General features: G+C 40.4%; 1 protein-coding gene across 1 annotated transcript in view; it reads left to right on the plus strand.

The window, feature by feature from the left end:
• The window catches only part of zmat4a (zinc finger, matrin-type 4a), a 301,827-nt gene that overhangs the window by 194,014 nt on the left and 87,694 nt on the right, over positions 1-20,119 (plus strand). Inside the window, exon 3 of the mRNA XM_020929269.2 lies at positions 6,934-7,090. Coding sequence (XP_020784928.1) covers positions 6,934-7,090 — 157 coding nt within the window. The remainder of the gene's footprint in view (positions 1-6,933; positions 7,091-20,119) is intronic.

Genomic DNA, 20,119 nt, shown 5'->3' on the forward strand with positions numbered 1-20,119 from the left:
TATGACTTGTTACTGTCATTTCAAAGTCATTTGTTACATTACGATATTACTGTATTTAAAATGTAAAACATTACATTACTATTGCATTACTTTAAGTTACTCTCACTAACTGCGAAGATGCTGAACTTTTACTCCGTATATGGACTGAACCAGGACTGAACCAGGACTATAACAGGACTAACCTCAGACTAATTCCAGGACTGAAGAGAGGACTAAACCAGGACTAAAATAGGACTAAAACAGGACTAAACCAGAACTAAACCAGAACTGAACTAGGACTAAAACAGGACTCACTGTCCGGACGGGCTCAAAGGTGACCGCAGGAGAAAGGAGTGGCTCTGCTCCGCACCTCACGGAGGTAAGAGCGGCTGTCGCCTGATCGGGCTTTACAGACACCCTGCTGCGGGGTCCTGATTTCAGCAACTATTTGCGGGCACCTGACCCGGTGCAGGACTCTGCTACAGCATGTAACTTGTACCTTCTTCATCGTGTCCAGAAGTCCAACTTTTGGTGCGATGGTTACATCTTCCTCTGCCTTTTGGGTTCAAGCGCAGGAGTCTTTGTCAGTGCAGAAAGTTTCGTCGACATTGTGGGTTTTGTCGAGGAGAAAACTTGCAAACATACAACACTTCACAATCACACTGATAGAGATTAAACATGTATTTAAATTTGGCAGCTGAACACATTCTGTACTGTACAGGAGACAGGAGTCCCTTAGCCAATCAGGACGCAGCGCGAGGAACACAATGCACATTCATACACTGTAAAAATAAAAAGCATGCAAAATTGCACACAAAAAAAATCTGCAAAACAGCGAGACTGTGAAAGGTGAACCGCGATAGAGCGAGGGACGACTGTAAACCAGGTCTAAACCAGAACTCACCCAGGTCTAAACCAGGTCTAAACAGCGCGGAATTCTGTGTCGGTCCTTTCGCAGCCGCGTCTCCGGTGTTTCACCGCTGCTGATATCGTGGTGATTTTAGCGAATTTGTATGAAGAAAAACCCACCACTTCAATCCAGGTTAAAAAAGCATTGTAACACACTTTACTGTCATTTGTACCCAGTAAAATATTTAAAAAGTTTTCCCTGTAAAGCCACATTACTGCGTTACAGCAAAAAGGAATATATTACAGTAATTCGTTACTTTTATAACGCGTTACTCCCAACACTGGTAAACCAAGATATGAACATTAATAACAGACACATCCCTGTACTTCTTCACGTGCTCTGAGGTCTGAGTGCTCCAACTTGTCGTCGAGTCTCAAAAGTCGGGGAGACTCTGAGGTGACTGGGCCGTTTCTGTGATTGGCCCCAAAACTTTAGAACACTCCCCCCTCACATTACGAGCACCTCTTCAGTCGATTCTTTTAAGTCACTTTTGCTCACCAGCTTTAACACTGCATGACAACTGTGTGCTCCTCTGACTGTTTTTTTAATTGATTTTATTTAATTTTTTTTTTATTTGCTATTTTTCTATTTCAATTTTTTATTTTTATTTTTTCGATTTCTTATGTTTTTATTGACTTATTTATTTATGTTATTCTTTATTTTATTGAATGTATTCATTTCTCTTGTGCTACTCTGTGCAGTGCTTTGGAGATTTGTGCTGCTTAAATGTGCTGTACAAATAAACTTGGACTGGATCGGACAAACCAGGTGCCTTTTTTCCCCGAGGTCGCTCCCTCTAGCGTTTGCAGCAGACTTAATTAACAGCTTTGCTATGCGGCTCCACAGTTCTGACCTGTAATTTGGGTTTGTTTGTCTGAGACAATCGAACTTACCCAAGTACAGTTGTTAAAAAGTTAAAAAGTTGTTAAATCGGAAATGAGATGCGAATCAATACTAAAACTAGCACTGAAACTAGATACTCGTTGAGCAAGTATCCATACTAAAAAGTCACGTTCAAAGGACAGAGCAGAACCTAACCTGAATAATGTTAGAATGATGATGAGCTGAATCAGAACAAGTATAAGCACAGAACAAGCACATAGACACTGTGGAACCTACGTGGACCACTGAGGATTACACACATATAAGAGCACATGGGAATAGAAAAGAAAGTACCGTATTTTTCGGACTATAAGATGCAGTTTTTTTTTCATAGTTTGGGTGTTTCGTGCGACTGATATATTAAAATGTTCACACTGAAGCGGTGAGAGGTTCTAGTCTTGTGTGTGAGTATCTGCTGCTCCTGTTCCTCCTGTACCACTGTCACTTCACTCTACTGCACATGTCTCCTGCAGAAAGAGCCTCTGTCCTGTCTGTATCATGTCAGTCGATCGCACCGTTACTTCTGCACCACAGTCTGTTGTTCTCTCTTCTACTGTTATTACTAGAACTTGACTTTAATTTTATAAAATACATTTCCCCTAAAAAGTGCGACTTATATATATAGGGTTGTCCCGATCCAATCACGTGATAGGAAATTGACACCGATCACGTGACTGCGACTCAATCCGGACGTTATGTGCAGGAGGACACAACACAGGACACAACTGTTTTTCTGAGGCACGAGATTTGCTCAGGGACGTCCAGTCAGAGGTGCACTTACACTGGGACTTTGGGCTGTGTCGTGCTCGGGCGCTGTTCCCTGTGGTTCTGTGGCCCATGTTCACACCTGTACAGCCCATGGCGTTGCACGGCGATGTTTGTTGCAAATAAAACAAACAGCACTGTTGCGCAGTGGAGCTTGCGCTTTTGGCAGAGAGGGTCCGTCCAGCGGCATGAACTGTTTATTGAGCATTGGGACGGATGTTGCAGTGCTCGCTCTGCAGTGGGTTTGTGGATGTGGCAGTGCGGAGGAGTCGGGGCGGCCGGGGGAGAGAGGCTGTGGGGCTTCTGTCATCTCGTTTTTATTTGGTAAGATTTTGTATTATTTGGATTTCATAGATGAGCCTAAATGTTTCAAATGTAAAGCACATGCAAACATATAATATCAAATATACAAAGTGTAGATTGTGCAGAGTCGAGTCTCAGGTCTGATCTGGTTCTGGTCTGGTTCCTGTTTTGTTCAGTTCATTAAGTTTACTAAGTTACACATTCAAAGACCAGACTGTGAAAAGTCAAGATTTTCAACAATGATGGTGAACGATGGTTAGAAAAGTTAATAAAAAAAAAATTGGACATTTGATTTTTTTCACAAGTTCAGCCCAAATACTACACATTGAAATCAACACAATCTGATCCCGCGCACATCCTTAGTTCATTTTATAATGTTTTATAGAAGTATCAGATCGGGACTCTGTATCGGCAGGTACTCAAAATCAAAGGACTCAGACTCGGGGTCAAAAAAATGTGATCGGGACATCCCTACTTATTTATGTTTTTTCTTCTTCATTATGCATTTTTTGGCTGGTGCGGCCGAAAAATACAGTATTACGATTTAATGTTGGAAATCACATTCTATTGTCTAAATAAAACCAGTTTTTATAATCATAGTGGTATCGGAATTGGTACCGAAATCACGTTTGAAATTTTAGTATCATGTCAACATTGTTACCAGGCAAAGTACTAACATCTTCATAGAAACAAGCTGTCTTTCTTTCAGTCCAACCCTCCTCCAGAGAAGCTAAAAACTGCATCTTTAAGGAATTTGTACATTTTGCAGTTTGAAAAATACAGAACCAAATCACTCTCCTTTTGAAAAACTGGTTTGGTTGTCAGCAGACCCATAGAAATGCTGTATCTCCTGTCTTCCGTCTGAGCTCGTAGCAGACGCCGTCCCTCCCCTCGCCCGCCCGCCCGCCTCGCATGGTCCTATATTTAAATGTAATGAGATTTGGGTTGGCTTTAAACAGATGGAGCCAGTCTACCATTCTTTACTGTGGCCTCTGCGTCACCTTTTAGCTCACACTCCAGCGCATTCACCATTTGAACCCCGCGGGCCCGGAGCAGAGGTGGGAGTTAGTCATGTGTTGGAGCTCCAGATGTTTCCTCAGTGCGTCGGCCTGAGCTGGGGTCTGACGGAGCCGTACGAAGGACAAATTTGCGCTTTGATTTCAAGTTAATTTAGTTTAGAGATGTTCTGAAGTCCAGCTGGTGTGGCGGGATGTGGGGATAAGGTTGCAGATTCCTGGTTTAAGCATGGTTTAGTCCTGTTTTTGGTCTGGGTCAGTCTCTGTCCTTATCCTTGTCCTTGGTTTTGGGCACCTTGAAATGTCTGAATTACAGGTTTAGTTTTGTTTTTGTTAGCCATTGCTACTCCTTTTGTTTCCAGTTCTTAAGTGATTCTTGCTTTACAATACTGACAGTTTCATACATTTCCATTGAAAAAGAAAATGAAACATCAGTTTGAATCGTGTATCATTCGTTCATTCGTTTTTCAATATAAAACCAAAAACAATGAATAGAATAATGAAAAATGGAAAAAACGGATAACGACCGTTTCCCGTTTCCGTGACTGCGATGCCGGAGTTTTGCACCGCGGACGGACTGAACCAAGACTGATCCAGGTCCAAGACCAGACTGGGACCAGAGCGGGACTGAGACCGGGACCAGACCGGGACCAGACCGGGACCAGCGGTCCGAGCGGTTCCGTGTCATCGCCTGCACGCTGGTTCGTGCAGGGAAAGCGAGAATGCGCTGTGGACTCCAGGTCCGGACGGGCTGCTCCGGTCCTCCACGCTCAAGAACCGTGGCTGGTTCCGAGGTGGTGCAAAGCATCCAGCTGACGCGTTCACACCAACGAAAACGAACTGAACTAAGAGCTTTTGGTTCAAATATACCAGGTCTGGGACCAGACCGGGACAGAGCGCTACTGAGACTGGGACCAGAGCGGGACCAGAGCGGGCCTGAGATCGAGACAAGACCAGGACCAGAGTGGGCCTGAGACAGAGACAAGACCAGGACCAGAGCGGGACCAGACCGGAGGCTCAGAGCCCACGGCAGGGCTGGAGCTCGAAGCTGAGGCTCGGACCCTGCGGAGGCTCAGAGTCAAAGCTCAGAGTCGCCCTGGTCCCACTGTGGTTCTGGTCTGGTCCTGGACCTGGATCAGTCCTGGTTCAGTCCGTATGCGGTGCAAAAGTCTGGCATCGCAGTCACGTAAACGGGAAACGGTCGTTATCTGTTTTTTCCATTCATCATTTAAACACAAAATCGAAAACTGAAAAAACAAATCGTTATCCGTTTTTTCATTTTGGTTTTGGAGACAAATAACGAAGAAAACTGTTGTTTTTTCGTTTTCTTATTTTTGGTTTTATATTGAAAAACGAATGAACGAATGACACACGGATTAGTTTGTGTCATGTATTTGTAGTTGGACAGCTACATGACTTTGTATAAATAACCAGGTTTCGACCTTGTTTCGATTTGGGATACACGATCCAGCTTTTCTTTTCTGATACCAATTCTAATTCTACGGCTTTAAGTGTCTGCCCATACCTATTAACCGCACCTAGACTGAACAGCATTTAATCCCTCAAAACAAAAATAAAATAAGACAAAACTGATCCAAAATGTGTTATATGTGGCTGTTATTTATCTCTCATGTAACTACAGAAATACAAACTTTCTGACCCAACAACAACCAGTTAATTGTCTTATTACGTGAATTTATATTATTATTATTATTATTATTATTATTATTATTATTATTATTATTATTTAAAAGATACCTAGGCCATGATGTTTAATAATGTGGACATTACAGCCGTGCTAAATATCCAGTGTGGCTTATGGAATGTTGAGAGGAGCCTCACATTCTATTGAGGTTCTTGGCCTGTTGATGGGAATAAAATCATCACAGATCCATTGATTTTGGTTGGATTTTTATTTATTTTTTTCTGTGGAATGAGTATACAGTTTGGTGAAAAGAATGGCATATTGGCTGATGTCAAAACTTGGAGGAATAGTTGATTGCCAATGAGGTAAAGATGAAAATATTGGAAAAAAGTGAAAAAACGCCTCTTTTTTTTGCGTTAAATTGAGCCAAAGTCATGTAGAAATTTGTTTTAAGAATTATTTTTCACTGAATGTTGTCACCACATGTGTTCTTTGCACCTGGAATGCATTTATTGACAGCTTACCCAATCCACTGAGGATTTCATAAAATTTTTAATTTTTCAAAATTTTTTGTCAAAAAATACTCTAAAATGGCCAAACAATTTTTCATGATATTTCTGGAAGAGCAGACCCTCCAATTATTGGTCCTTAGGGTCACAGTTAACAAAAAAAAAAAAACACAAATGAAATGTATGTATGAAATATAACTCATTTTATTGAGCTTTTGAGACTTTGGCTCCCCAACTATTATATGTCCAACCTGGTCAGAACTGATATCTGGAGGCTGATATCTCACAGACAGTGGTCAGGGAGCGCTTAGACATGTTTTGGGTTAATGATGCCCTGTGTTTTTTTATTGCTAAGCTTAAACCCATCACAAGTTGGACCTGTCCATTGGTACTGCAGTTAAACAAAAAAAAAAAAACTCCCAGAAAGCTCAGAGTCTAGTGTGATCGTGCAATCAACACTTCTATTTATCAGGGACACATGAGGTTACGAGTTTGGATACAGACAGGGCTGTAGCACTGGGCCTGGGTACAAATCATTTTGGTGGGCGGGCACTAAAGTTTTCTCATGAAAAATGCATATTACAGACTTTGTGAGGGTCCCATCCCTGGACCCTTGGATTCAGACCATGCCTGTCCCTGATTCTACTGAAAATGGGGAGATTCACTAGTGATCAGACTCACTAGAGATATTCTCATTAAACTCACTAGTCTAAGGCAACTGATGAACCTGACAGATCGAACGCTTTTCACTTCACCAAAGCAACGGAAACAAGATGGAAATTGCATAAAACTGCACCTGGAGGTTATGTACTATTGTACTACGTCTCTATTCTCCTTAAAACTGCAGATCTCTCAACACTTTTTGCTTGATAATTATTTAGTAAAGACAAAGAGCTGACTGACCTTTAACCCTTTGTCTCCCAGGGCAGTGACGATGGAGATGTGGACAAGAACAAGTGCTGTACTCTGTGTAACATGTCCTTCACATCAGCTGTGGTGGCCCAGTCGCACTACCAGGGCAAGATCCACGCTAAGAGGCTAAAGCTGCTACTGGGAGAGCAGCCCACCATCACCAACAAAGGTAAGAGCACGGCCTCATGGGAGATGGAGTACTGTGAGAGTGACCTCAGATGGCCTTTGTGTTGAATGAGTTTTTGTGAGTGAAATGGAGGCTCTGTTGAATGGTTTGTTTCAGTCAGCAGTAAAGTGTGACATATTTACACATACAGTGAAAAGATGTGGTGCTGGCCTTGTCAGAAACATACACTCTTGTGATTTTTGTGAGTTTACAGTCTGTCTTGTTCAGCTCCAGATGAAGTGTTTGCATGTGATAGTTCTGAAACGGACCAATCACAGGACACCGCTGTGTTTTGGGTGGAGCCTGCGTCAAATGAACCAAAACAAACATGGCAACGCCGACAGATACAGATGTACTTCAGACTATTTGAAAAACATATACTTTAGTCTAGCACTCGTATTACCACATGACATCACAAAGTGGAACATAAAAACAAGTGTTTTCTGTTTGAAAGGAGAATTCTGCCTGAATGTGCAGGATTTGTGTGTCAAACATGTGTGAATGAAACAAAACACAAGTCCAGGTGTGTTTGTGATCAGATGTGTCCTCTTTAACTGACAGAACAGACTCAGTGTTTGTGATTGACACTTGGGCTTCTTCTGTCTGTGTCAGGGGAGGAGGAGCTTTAGGTGGGCAGGTAATATTTGAGCAACATTTAACAAGTTTGGGCAGTTTTTGTTTTCACACCAATCAACACGATACACAATAACACAATAACACAATACATCGATAACACGATAACACAATAACACAATACACATCGATAACACGATAACACGATAACACAATACAACGATAACACAATAACACAATAACACAATACACAATAACACATGATAACACAATAACACAATAACATGATAACACAATAACACAATAACACAATAACACAATAACACAATACAACGATAACACGATAACACAATACACCGATAACACAATAACACAATACAACGATACACAATAACACAATAACACAATACAACGATAACACAATAACACGATAACACAATACAACGATAACACAACGATAAACACGAATAACACAATACAACGATAAACAATACACAATAACACGATAACACACAATACAAACGATAACACAATAACACAATACACACAATAACACAATACAACAATAACACAATAACACAATACAACGATAACACGATGACACGATAACACAATACAACGATAACACAATAACACGATAACACAATAACACGATAACACAATACAACGATAACACAATACGATAACGATAACACAATACAATGATAACACAATAAACATACACAATAACACAATACAACGATAACACAATAACACAATAACACAATACAACGATAACACAATAACACAATACAATGATAACACAATAACACAATACAACGATAACACATAACACGATAACACAATAACACAATACAACGATAACACAATAACACAATACAACGATAACACGAATAACACAATACAATGATAACACACAATAACACAATAACAACACGATAACACAATAACACAATAACACAATACATCGATAACACAATAACACGATAACACAATAATGCAATAACACAATTACGCAATAACACGATAACACAATACAACGATAACACGATGACACAATAACACAATACAATGATAACACAATACAATGATAACACAATACAATGATAACACAATACAATGATAACACAATACAATGATAACACAATACAATGATAATGCAATAACACGATAACGCGTAAACGATAACATGAGGAACCGTATGAGACTTTCACTCGTGTCCAGTGTTATGGAGGAGCTCTGGCCTGTGCACAAATGGTGGTGGATGGACGTCCTCTACGTTCACACGTCTCGGTGTTCATCTGTTGCAGAGGTTCAGTTCTTGGATGTGTGAGTCTCAGGTTCTGTGTGTGCAGTTGTTCTTGCAGCAGTCGAGGCTTTAGTCGACCATTGATGTTACTCATTTTCATATGTGATGAAAACACTGTTCTACGTTTGACCGAAGGTTTTACAGAACATGTTTTTTTCAGTGCTGGCGTTGTTTTTAAAAAGCCCATAGTCCATACACAACACTGAATGTACCTGAGCGGGCTGGAGCTTCATCTGGAGTCATGCTCCGTGGAGCTCGACTCACTGAAAGGGCGGCCATGTTTAGACCCCGGGACTTCCCTAACCCCCTGTACACACACTTTAGCCTGACACTATTTTGGACCTAATTATCTCCTACCTCCTGTCTCCTCTCTCTACCTCTTGCTCTCTCTTCTTTCTATCATCTGCCCCCTCGTTCTCTCTCTCTCTTTCTCCATCCTCTGCACTTTTTTTTTTAGTTTTGTCACTTCTTCTTTCTCTCTTCTCTCATTTTCAATGTTCAGTCTCCTTTATGTATCTCTCCCTATCACTCGTCTTTCCTTTCTCTCTCTCTTTCCTATTAGACCCCCCTATCCTCCCCCTCTCTCTTTTTATTACTCTGTTCTTTCTTCTCCCCTTTCTCCCCTCTTTCCTTTTCCTACTCTCCCCCTGTCCGCCTCTGTCTTAGCGGGAGCGTGTGGTCAGAGGAGGTGCTGGGCAGATGTTTGTGTTTCCTCTCTTTCTCTCTCCTCTCTTTCTTTCTCGGCGGTGTTTAGCAGGAGCAGCGGGAGCGTGTGGTCAGAGGAGGTGCTGGGCAGATGTTTGGACACACACAGGCTGTTCTGGCGCAGTAATGAGCCTGGGTCACTCCAGGAAACAACACTCATTTGTTTAGACCTAAAATGGCCTCCTCATTTACATTTACATCACTGGGAGAGTTTAGTGCGAGTTCATTTCATGTTTTTGTCTAGAATCTGCTAATGTTTCTGTGGTGGATTTGGAGTCTGTGTCCATGACTTGTTTATAAAATATTTTTTGTATACATTTGACCAAAAGGAAAATTCAGAAATATTAAAGAAGAAATACTGTCCTTGTATCTGTTGTTTAGAATCTGTCACATCTGTGCATTATTATGTTATAATTAGGGCCGGGCACGTTAATTTTGCATTAACTCATTAAAGGTTGTATAGAGGATTTTTTAAGGAAAGAGAAATACAGCAACAGTCCTTTTTCAGATGTTGTTCATGCGTGACACCACCTCCGTCCTCCACAGCTCCCTCAGTAGAAACACTTCCTCTCGCCTCCTTTACTCTCAAAATCACGTTTGTTTACAGCCGGTGCATGTTCAGAATTACTGTTGAAGTGACATGTCTAGAAATAATTTAGCGACTGACTCGTTAGTTTTTAGATCCTTCGTCTGCTTCAGTCGCGCCATTGCTATAAGAGGTCTCCAAGAACCACCTCAGTTTGTCTCCGCTCCTTTTCCCCTTCTCTTCTTCTTTCAGCGACCTCAAAAACTGACTTTCTTTAGCGCCGAACTGGTCGTGGATTCTCGTCCGTCATCGCGACAAACTTTGTGTGAACTGAGAGGAAGCGACAGTTTGAAAAAGCCTCTAAGAAGCGCTGCATAAACCACGTAATCCCCACGCGCTGGTGAATCAGTTACACTAGAAACATAGGGAGTTTGATTGACAACCCAACAGCCAATAGAAAATGAGGTAGCCTGGTTATCTATTGGCTGATGTTTATCTGGCCTTACTACATTCACAGTTGATAGATTTTCATTGTCATGGTCATCATAATTACAAGGCTGCTGCGTCTATGTAATGGTATTTTAAAGTTTTATTGACAATTTGAAACTAAAAAAAAAATTTCCATACAACCTTTAAGTCATTATCGCCAACAATTATTTTAACGCAGTTTTTATTATTTATTTATTATTTATTTTATTGTAAACGTCTGTTTCTCACTTGCTTTTATTTTGAAAAAGTCCACCGCGAGCGTTTCTTTAAGTTTGACATCTTTCTTTACACTTTTTTCACTTTTTTTCTGACCACGTGAGATGCAACGTGTCCGTGGCCAATGGGCTCTCGAGCTTCGGCCAATGGGCTCTGAGCTTCGGCAGGCTCCTAGCTCCGACCGGGCCGCGGACTCTTCCAGACGCTCCTGAGGCGTCCAAATCGAGGTGTCCAGTGCGGGTTTCGTAAAAGTTTCATTATTCTTATGGCATGTTAATTTTGCGTTAACTCATTAATTCATTATCGCCGACAATTATTTTAACAACGCAGTTTTTGTTATTGTTATTATTATTATTATTATTTTATTTTTATTTTTTATTTTTTTTTGCTGTTGCTCACTGGCTTTTATTTTGAAAAAGTCCACCTTGAGCGTTTCTTTAAGTTTGACGTCTTTTCTTTACACTTTTTTCACGTTTTTTCCTGGGCTCTGAGCTTCCGCGGGCTCCGGTTCAAGAGTTTCTCGTTCTTCTCCGTCCAAATCGAGGTGTCCAGTGCGGTTTTCGTCGCTGTGGTCTCGCTTACATAACACTATTACAGGGTATTCGCGAAGGTCCGGAAGATTTCATGATGTGATCCCGCCCATAATTCAGTGAAATCTGATTGGCTGAGACAACTGTCAATCTCAAACTTCGTTCCAGCCATCGAAAGCCCCCAAAAATCTGCACTTCCGATAAAACATTTTGTTGTTTTTACCCACAAGTGTTCTCATGTAAACAGGCCCTTAAAATGTAACGAGCTTCTAAAGTTCTAAAGGCAAGAAGTCCCTGCTCTGACTTCATTCTGATCGATTCAAAATCAATTCAAATGGTAATAGCCCAGTTTGATTTTCATTTTGTTGTATTTGAATGTGATCCCAGTTTGAGTAGTGAATGTACTTATTAAATATACGACTTCAAAAAACGTTTAGTCAAGTTCAGATGACTTGAATTAAGACAGTTTTTTCATGGTTTGACTAAATTTCACTTGACGGGTAAAATGCCAGTGGAATTAGAGTTTTTGTACTTAAAATATTACGATACATCTTGCTGCACTTAAAATAAGAAAAACAACAACTTTTTACACTTAAAATATGAAACCAAATCTGGATGTTGCTTGAATTAAGAAAAACACACTTATTTAATTAGTAGATCATTTTACTTGTCAAGTTGAATCTACTTAAATAAAGATAAGTCACTTTAAAGGGCCCATGTCCTGCAACGATAACACATTTTGCTGGACGATTAATTGGCCAAGAATTTATTGCGATAAACAAATAATATTGACATTTTGAGACCAATTTCAACTAATATAATGACCATGGAATAAAAATGCAACTACATCCTCTCAATGATCAATAAACTTTACTTTCTAAAGAACATTTAACACAGAAAACAAAAACAACAGGCCTAAATAAAACAGACTTAACACAGGACTAGTCTAATGTGTCTGACTCACAGCGAGGACTTGTTCACAAAAATGCACTTGAATAAATCACTGCTGAACCAAATACAAACAAAGCAATAAATAAAATGGATTATTAAGTCTCTGTAACAAAATTGCCCTTAAAAGTGATTTTAGTCGTTGTCTTACATTGGAATATTGTGTCTCGTCTCTCTGTGGCTGCTGCTGTGAGCCTCGTCATTTTGGTCTTGAAGTGTTCGTATTAACCCGTGACACAGGACGTTATTTCGCTATGAGGGAGCCTCTGTCCTGTCTGTATCGTGTCGGTTCGGTTTCGGGATTTCGGGCTCTAGGCTAGTTCTGTTGCTCAGGTTTGGGTTTATATTTATATGGGCTTCTGGGGTTTGACACATTTCTTTCTCGCTGTATTTGACGCATGTGGCCGTTGAGAATTGTCCCACTCACTAGTGTTGATTCGGCATCGTGACTTGGCACACGGAGATGAACTGTTTGTCACTCTGACAGCGGCGCTAGCTTGTGTTGCTAGCACACCGCACAGACAGCGGCGCTTTCTGCACTTGTAGAAAGAGCGCAGACTACACATGCACGTTGGTTCAAGCATCATTACACTTGTTAAACGAGAGGAGTCAGAACGATAGAAGCTTTTAACATTCAGTCTCTTTGAGAGTGAGGAAAACAAACAAGCTACAAATAGAATTTACCGTGGCTGGAAAAGTTATCGAGCTTGTTAAGTTATCGTACGAATAATTGATTTATTGATTATCGTTACAGGCCTTGTCATGCAAAATAACTCTTTTCACATTGTATCTTCTGCACATAAACAAGCACAATTTGGGTTTTGGAACATCCATTACACAATAGTTCTGAAATCTGATTTCTTGGAGACAGTCACAGACCAGGAACTATGAAAGGTCGACTATCACTCATCCCCCCTCCCGTCCTGAGAAAGCACAGGCTCCGCCCTCCAAACGTGACGTAGGCGACGAGTGAGCCGCCCTTCCTCCGCCATCTCAGGGAGGGAGGGGGAGACAGACGTGCACCCTGATAGTGGTAGAATAAACTTTTATTCATCATGGAGATACAGCGCGTTCAGCCGCATGTGTTGGACCCAGAATCAGACGAGGATTTTGAGGAGCACGAAACTCAAGCACCGCGTCCACATCAGCTGAACATTACTGATTGGTAAAATATTAATAAACACTAGTAGATCAACTTATTATATCGTGTTCACTGCAGTGTAGAACAATGAGCTTATGCTGCCGCTTTTGTTTAGGTTCATGTGGGAATTTTCAGTCAATGCAGGGTGGAGGCGGGGGAGGGGGCGGGTGTGAAATGTTTTCTGCTACATCAAACGTGTCATAGGTGTATCTGCCGCGTCATCGTTGTAGCAGTTGGGTTCAGTCAATCAGTAACGGAGGGAAACAGGGGCAGATTTTAAAAACTCATGTCGGTAACGAAGGGAATGAAATATGCAGCACTTTTTGGACAATAAATCCAAACAGTGATAATTAGTGGTTCTCACTTCCATATCCTTAACAAACTGGTTTGAATATTTGCTTCATATAGTTTTCTACCATATGGTACAAGATTAGGTTGAAAAACCTATTACTTTTTGAGGAATGAGATTTTTTATTAAGAAAGGTCATGGTAACAGAGGGAAAATTGTACAAACAAATAGAAGGTGCAGGATTTTACATCATTTGTCACTTTTTTCTTCCAAATACTTTAATATTACTTCAAAATGAAAGGAAACTATTTCTATAAAATATGTCAGTCCTTCCAAGCAAATTTTTATCATTTTAAATACATAAAAAAATAAATAAAAATCATGTCCCTTCATCAACAGTTCAAAGATGGAATAACACAAGATATGATGAAATACATCCATTTATTGACATGATTTGCAGGTCTTTGAAATTTGGGAAATAATTTTTGTTCCATGTTTCATACATGGTCTGTTTAAAACATATGGAACTTTAGAACCAAAAATGATACAGAAAAAAGGTCAACAGTTTCATAAACTAGAGTACATATGTATCTGTTCAATACATTTTTATATCAGATGCATTAACTTGAATTTTTGGCCTTGTTGTTTACTTCTGTTTGACCGGGCCCAGCTTTAGTTCGTTGTTACGTGGGAGGGTGGCAGAAATACGCTGCAATTTGTTAAAAAACCTCCGAATCAATCTATAAACCACTTTGGCAACATATACAAGGCCCACACATCACTCTGAGAAGGTAGAAAGCTCTGAAAAGTTGATTTTGTATGAGATGGGCCCTTTAATGTAGCCAGATATTGTTTTTGTTTGTTTGTTTGTTTGTTTGTTTGTTTGTCTTCAGGATATGTGTATGTCGGATATGTTTGTCCAGTTCATAATGTTCATGACAGAATCATGCGCCTCCATGAGCTGGTTTTATTCACGAAGATCATTTCACATTCGCTGAGGATAAAGTTGAAGTCTATTTCATCAAACTTGTTGGACTTTCTCTTTCTTTTTTTTTTTTGGCTGCTCATGAGTTTGTGACAGAGACAGACGGGGTCATTACCGCTCCATCTGTGGCACTCTCTCAAAACGCAGTCTCTACCAATCAGAGCCCAGAGCCAGCCCCAGCACTCAGAGGGCGAAGAGAGGATCAGCCAATTCTGGATCATTATGCGACTTCAACATCAGCTTATTCTGTCGCCGGGACTGTCACGGCCGCTTAATATTTGGTACAAGACACAGTACATGACTCCCCAAACGGATTTAACTGGACCTTTACTCTAAACTCCATAAACATGACACACTGAGCCCAAACATCACATCCAAACACTCTAACGCTGATTTATACTTCAGTACAAAACACTGAACATGATGGACAGTTGTTGATGTTATCATTAGGTTTTCAAGATCAGAAAGTAGAATGAACCATGAGTCTCTTATTTGCGTCGCCAGTTTCATTGCTCAAATCCAGTTGGTTTAAACATGGACTGCATGGAGAAATCCAATGTGTCAGCTGGACAAAAGCTTTTGTTTTGTCGAATACATTTCACATTTGGTCCCAGTCAAGCAGAAGTAAACAGCAAGGCCAAAAATTCAAGTTAATGCATCTGATATAAAAATGTATTGAACAGATACATATGTACTCTAGTTTATGAAACTGTTGACCTTTTTTCTGTACCATTTTTGGTTCTAAAGTTCCATATGTTTTAAACAGACCATGTATGAAACATGGAACAAAAATTATTTCCCAAATTTCAAAGACCTGCAAATCATGTCAATAAATGGATGTATTTCATCATATCTTGTGTTATTCCATCTTTGAACTGGTGATGAAGGGACATGATTTAAAAAAAAAATAAAGTATTTAAAATGATAAAAATTGCTTGGAAGGACTGATATATTTTATAGAAATAGTTTCCTTTCATTTTGAAGTAATATTAAAGTATTCAGAAGAAAAAAGTTGACAAATTATACAAAATCCTGCACCTTCTACTTGTTTGCACAATTTTCCCTCCGTTACTTTTCCCTCCGTTACCATGACCTTTCTTAATAAAAAATCTCATGAGTCAAAAAGTAAGAGGTTTTTCAACCTAATCTTGTACCATATGGTAGAAAACTATATGAAGCAAATATTCAAACCAGTTTGTTAAGGATATGGAAGTGAGAACCAAGAGTTATCACTGTTTGGATTTATTGCCCAAAAAGTGCTGCATATTTCATTCCCTCCGTTACCCACATGAGTTTTTAAATTTTTTGTCAACAACTTGAAAGAATATCACAGGTTTAACTTGACCCTGTTGGAGTGTTAACTCTTTCCTACATTCTGATACTTTACTTATTTCAATAGTCCCTCTAGTTTCTGAATAAGAGACATTTGAATGTCAAAAATCTGCCCCTGTTTCCCTCCGTTACCACTTGACTGGACCCAGATCATTCAAGCTGCTTCTTCAGTTCTTCAAACATAGCTAACGTGCTGGCCGACACGTTCCAAATAGGAATTGCACGTGTGGCTCTTCTGGCTCTTTTGGCTCTTTCTGACCCTGGCTCCCGTTGACTTACACTGGGATACTGTACTCCTCCCTCTGTAACTAGTGGTTCAGTGTATGTGTTTATTTATCAGGGACACATCAAAACATGAGGTTATATGTTTGTGCAGGTTTTAGTAAAACAGCTCATTTCCACCATCAGATCTTTCTCCATCCATCTCTCTCCTCTCTCCCTCCCTCTTTTGTCTCCCTTCTCTCTCTCCCTCTTCTGTCTCTCCCCATCTCTATCTCTCCCTCTCTTCTCTCCCTCCTCTCTCTATCTCTCCTGTCCTCTCTCTCCCTCTCTCCCCTATCCTCTCTCTCCATCTATTTCTCCCTCCGTTTCTTCTCCCTCTCCCCTCTCCTGTCCTTTCTCTCCATCTCTCTCCTCCCTCTCTCCCTCCTCTCTCTCCCTCCCTCTTTCCTCTCTCTCTTCTCCTTTCTCTCCGTCTCTCTCCTATCTCTCTCTCTCTCCTCTCTCTCTCTCTCTCTCTCTCTCTCTCTCTCTCTCTCCTCTCCCTCTCCTCTCTCTGTCTCTCTTGTCTCTCTCTCTCTCATCTTTCTCCCTTTTCTCTTCCTCCCTCCCTCTCTTCTCTCTCCTATCCTTTCTCTCCATCAATCTCCTCTCCCTCGTCTGTCCTCCCTCCTTCCTCTCCTCTCTGCTGGGACATTGTTTGTAGAGAAAGTGCCTCAGGTTCAGATGTTGTTGGAACCAACTCTTTCAGCTCCATCAGACTCGTTGAGGTGAACGTGTGAGAGACTCAGCAGCTTCTTCTCAAACACCTCTTTCACTTTACTGCTGTACTTTCATTAAAGGGCTCATCTCACGCTATTTTCTGATCTGGATTATGTTCTACAGACCTGGACTTGTTGGCGTTTTCTTTCATTCTCACATGTTTCAAACATGTTTTCAGTCGTTTCACTCAGCCCCAGCTCAAACTGTACGACCAAATCTCACTATTTCACCACTGGATTTCAAACTGGTTCGATATTCTTGTGTCCTATGATCAGTGTTGGGAAGGTGACTTTTCAAATGTATTCCCCTACAGATTACAGATTACATCCCCCAAAATGTAGTTTGTAATGTAATCCATTAAATTACTTAAAGTGAGTAACGTAATCTGAATACTTTGGATTACTTGATTTGCTGTAGAGAAGCAAAGACGAGGAAATCGTAACATAAGATGTTTTATCTGCTAAAAGAAAATAAAAAGCCCAGACTTTACTGAACCAAATTAAAAATATTATTGATAAAAAATGAGGAGACACGTCCGCGTAGCATGATTTAGTCTTGTTAAATCCTGTTTTAGTCCTGTTTCTAGTCCTGATTTAGTCCTGGTTTAGTCCCGGTTTAGTCCTGGTTTTAGACCTGGTTTAAGTCTAGTTTAGATCTAGTTTAGACCTGGTTTAGTTTCGGGCAATGAGTGAAATTACTGAAAAAACAGGAAAATACCACCATGTAATCCATTTATTTCAACAAAGTAACTGTAATCCAATTACCACTCACTGAAACAGTAACTGTAACTGAATACAGTTACTCATAATTTGTACTCTGATTACGTAACTCCAGTACATGTAATCTGTTTACTCCCCAACACTGCTTGTGATGATTGCCACCATCTATGTTCATCACCATCATGTCGCTCTGTATCTGTATCCCACAGGATCTTGGCTTGTCGTTCTCCTCAACCTTTGATCCTGGGGTCTGCAGCCGTACTCTCCACAGATGTTTCTGTACACTATGCTGCCGCTTGGTTATGTCGCTCCATGTTTGTTTCCCTGCAGCATTTTACACTCTGCAGTTCTGTGCTGGACTGTCTCAGGAGCCTCTTTGCACTCTGCTCCGTGGGTCTAGTCTGGTGTGGTAGATCTGGGCCTCTATTGCTTGAGTGTTCAGGTCCTGCTCCTGAGCTCCAGGATGAGCCTCTGTGTGTCCTTCAGACCAGCTCTCTCAAGACATTGGGAGGATGTCTTGATATCAGCCACTCAGACCTATGCACAACAGCAGTGGGGACAGTGAGTCTCCTTGGTATATGCCACATTTGATGGACACTTGTGCAAGTGACTTCTTGTTGGATCATCAAGTTTGCATCAAGTTTGCTTTCATTGCAAACTCTCTCTCTCTCTCTCTATCCATTCATCTATCATATCTCTCTCTCACACAGCCCTGGGCAACCCGGCCTTGCAAAAAATAGTGTGACTCTGAAAGTGTGACTCTCTTCTGTTTTTCCTGTCTTTTTACACCATTTAATTCCACTTCACTTCCACTTCTGTTCTTTCTCCAAACCTCATCTTCAGCCCTTCATTCTCCCACACATCACTACTGAAAAAACACTTCACTTCTAAATTTCTATCCCTCTAAATACCAGAAATCCTCGTGCATTCTCTTACATCCTCTTCCGATCTACCACAACAAACCCTCTGCAAATGTTCCATAGTGTTGCTTTCCCCATTCCCGCTGGTGAATGCTTATCAGAATTTCTTTTACACAGTTGTGTTTTGTGGAAATGATTCAGGGGCTTTTGGCGCGTCTCCAAACTCCAGCTCCTCCAGTTTGCTTCATGGTTGTGGTCTCTGTTTGCATCTGCCTATTTCAGGCGTGTTCAGAGCAACAGAGACGTTCATTTTATTCACGACGACGCACAGAGGATACGAGAGGGGGGCGGGGCTGCCTGGTTTAAAATGAAGTCCGTTAAAAATCCTTCAAGACCTAAGAGCACTTGTAGTACATTTGTCCTCGCCTGGATCTTTTGTCTTAATGTTTCTATTAAAACTCCCCCTTTTACCCCCAATGAAGTGTTATACATCCTTTTTTTTTTTTCAGTACAACCTGTTATTTCACAATCTGCTGCTGTAGTTGTGTCATATGACTGTAATAAAAACTACAGGATCAGACATACAAATGAAAAAAGAAAAAAAAGTAATTAAAATTCACACTCTTTCATACAAAACACACACCGAAACAATTTATAAACAAGGTTTGGATATTAAAAAATGCTTAATTTAGGGCCTTAGCTACAAAAGTGCAAAATATCAAGTCTGTAAGTAAACTCAAAATATCCTTATTGCCTCAAAACATAAAACAAACAAACAAAAAAACAAAAAAAAGTGCAATGGCCTCTTGACTTTCCTGGTGTCATGAAAACAGTTGGTGTCAGGTCCAGGACACAGAGACACATCACTTCCTGTATTTCCATGGGGTTTATTACATTTGGATTTGTACATTTTGACTGAAATAAACCTGAAAATAAAAATAGCAAGGGATGTGCAATTACACAGACCAAGATGTGTAATTTTCCATTTATTTGAGAAATATCTGCACTTAGAGCGACTTTTTCAATTGTTACAAACACAGACGCTCAGAGCATCGACCATTTTGACTCACTACACTCTTTGGCAAAGTTTGGACCAATCAAAATGGATGGAGCGCATGAGTTTGGCAGAAAACAGAATTCCTATTGGACACTCATTTTTGATAATGCTGGAAATCTGCTTGGAAAGCCACAGCCAGCTTTTCAAGGGAAAAAGTAAGTTTCTATCTTTTATGGTTGGAAAATGATGCAGTTATATAAAACCTATTCCCAGGTATTGTAAACGATACCGTTGCGGTGGAAGGGTTAACCAGTGAACTGAGTAACCAACTTTTAAGAGTTTTCTGAGTTCTGTTTTAATGTTGTTTCCTCATCACAAACAGGAGTTTAGTTTTGTTTCATTCACATGTTTAACACACAAACCCTGCTGATT

Source organism: Boleophthalmus pectinirostris, unplaced genomic scaffold, assembly GCF_026225935.1.
Source record: "Boleophthalmus pectinirostris isolate CB_2022bp ecotype Guang Dong unplaced genomic scaffold, ASM2622593v1 HiC_scaffold_4, whole genome shotgun sequence".
In the NCBI taxonomy this organism is placed as follows: domain Eukaryota; kingdom Metazoa; phylum Chordata; class Actinopteri; order Gobiiformes; family Gobiidae; genus Boleophthalmus; species Boleophthalmus pectinirostris.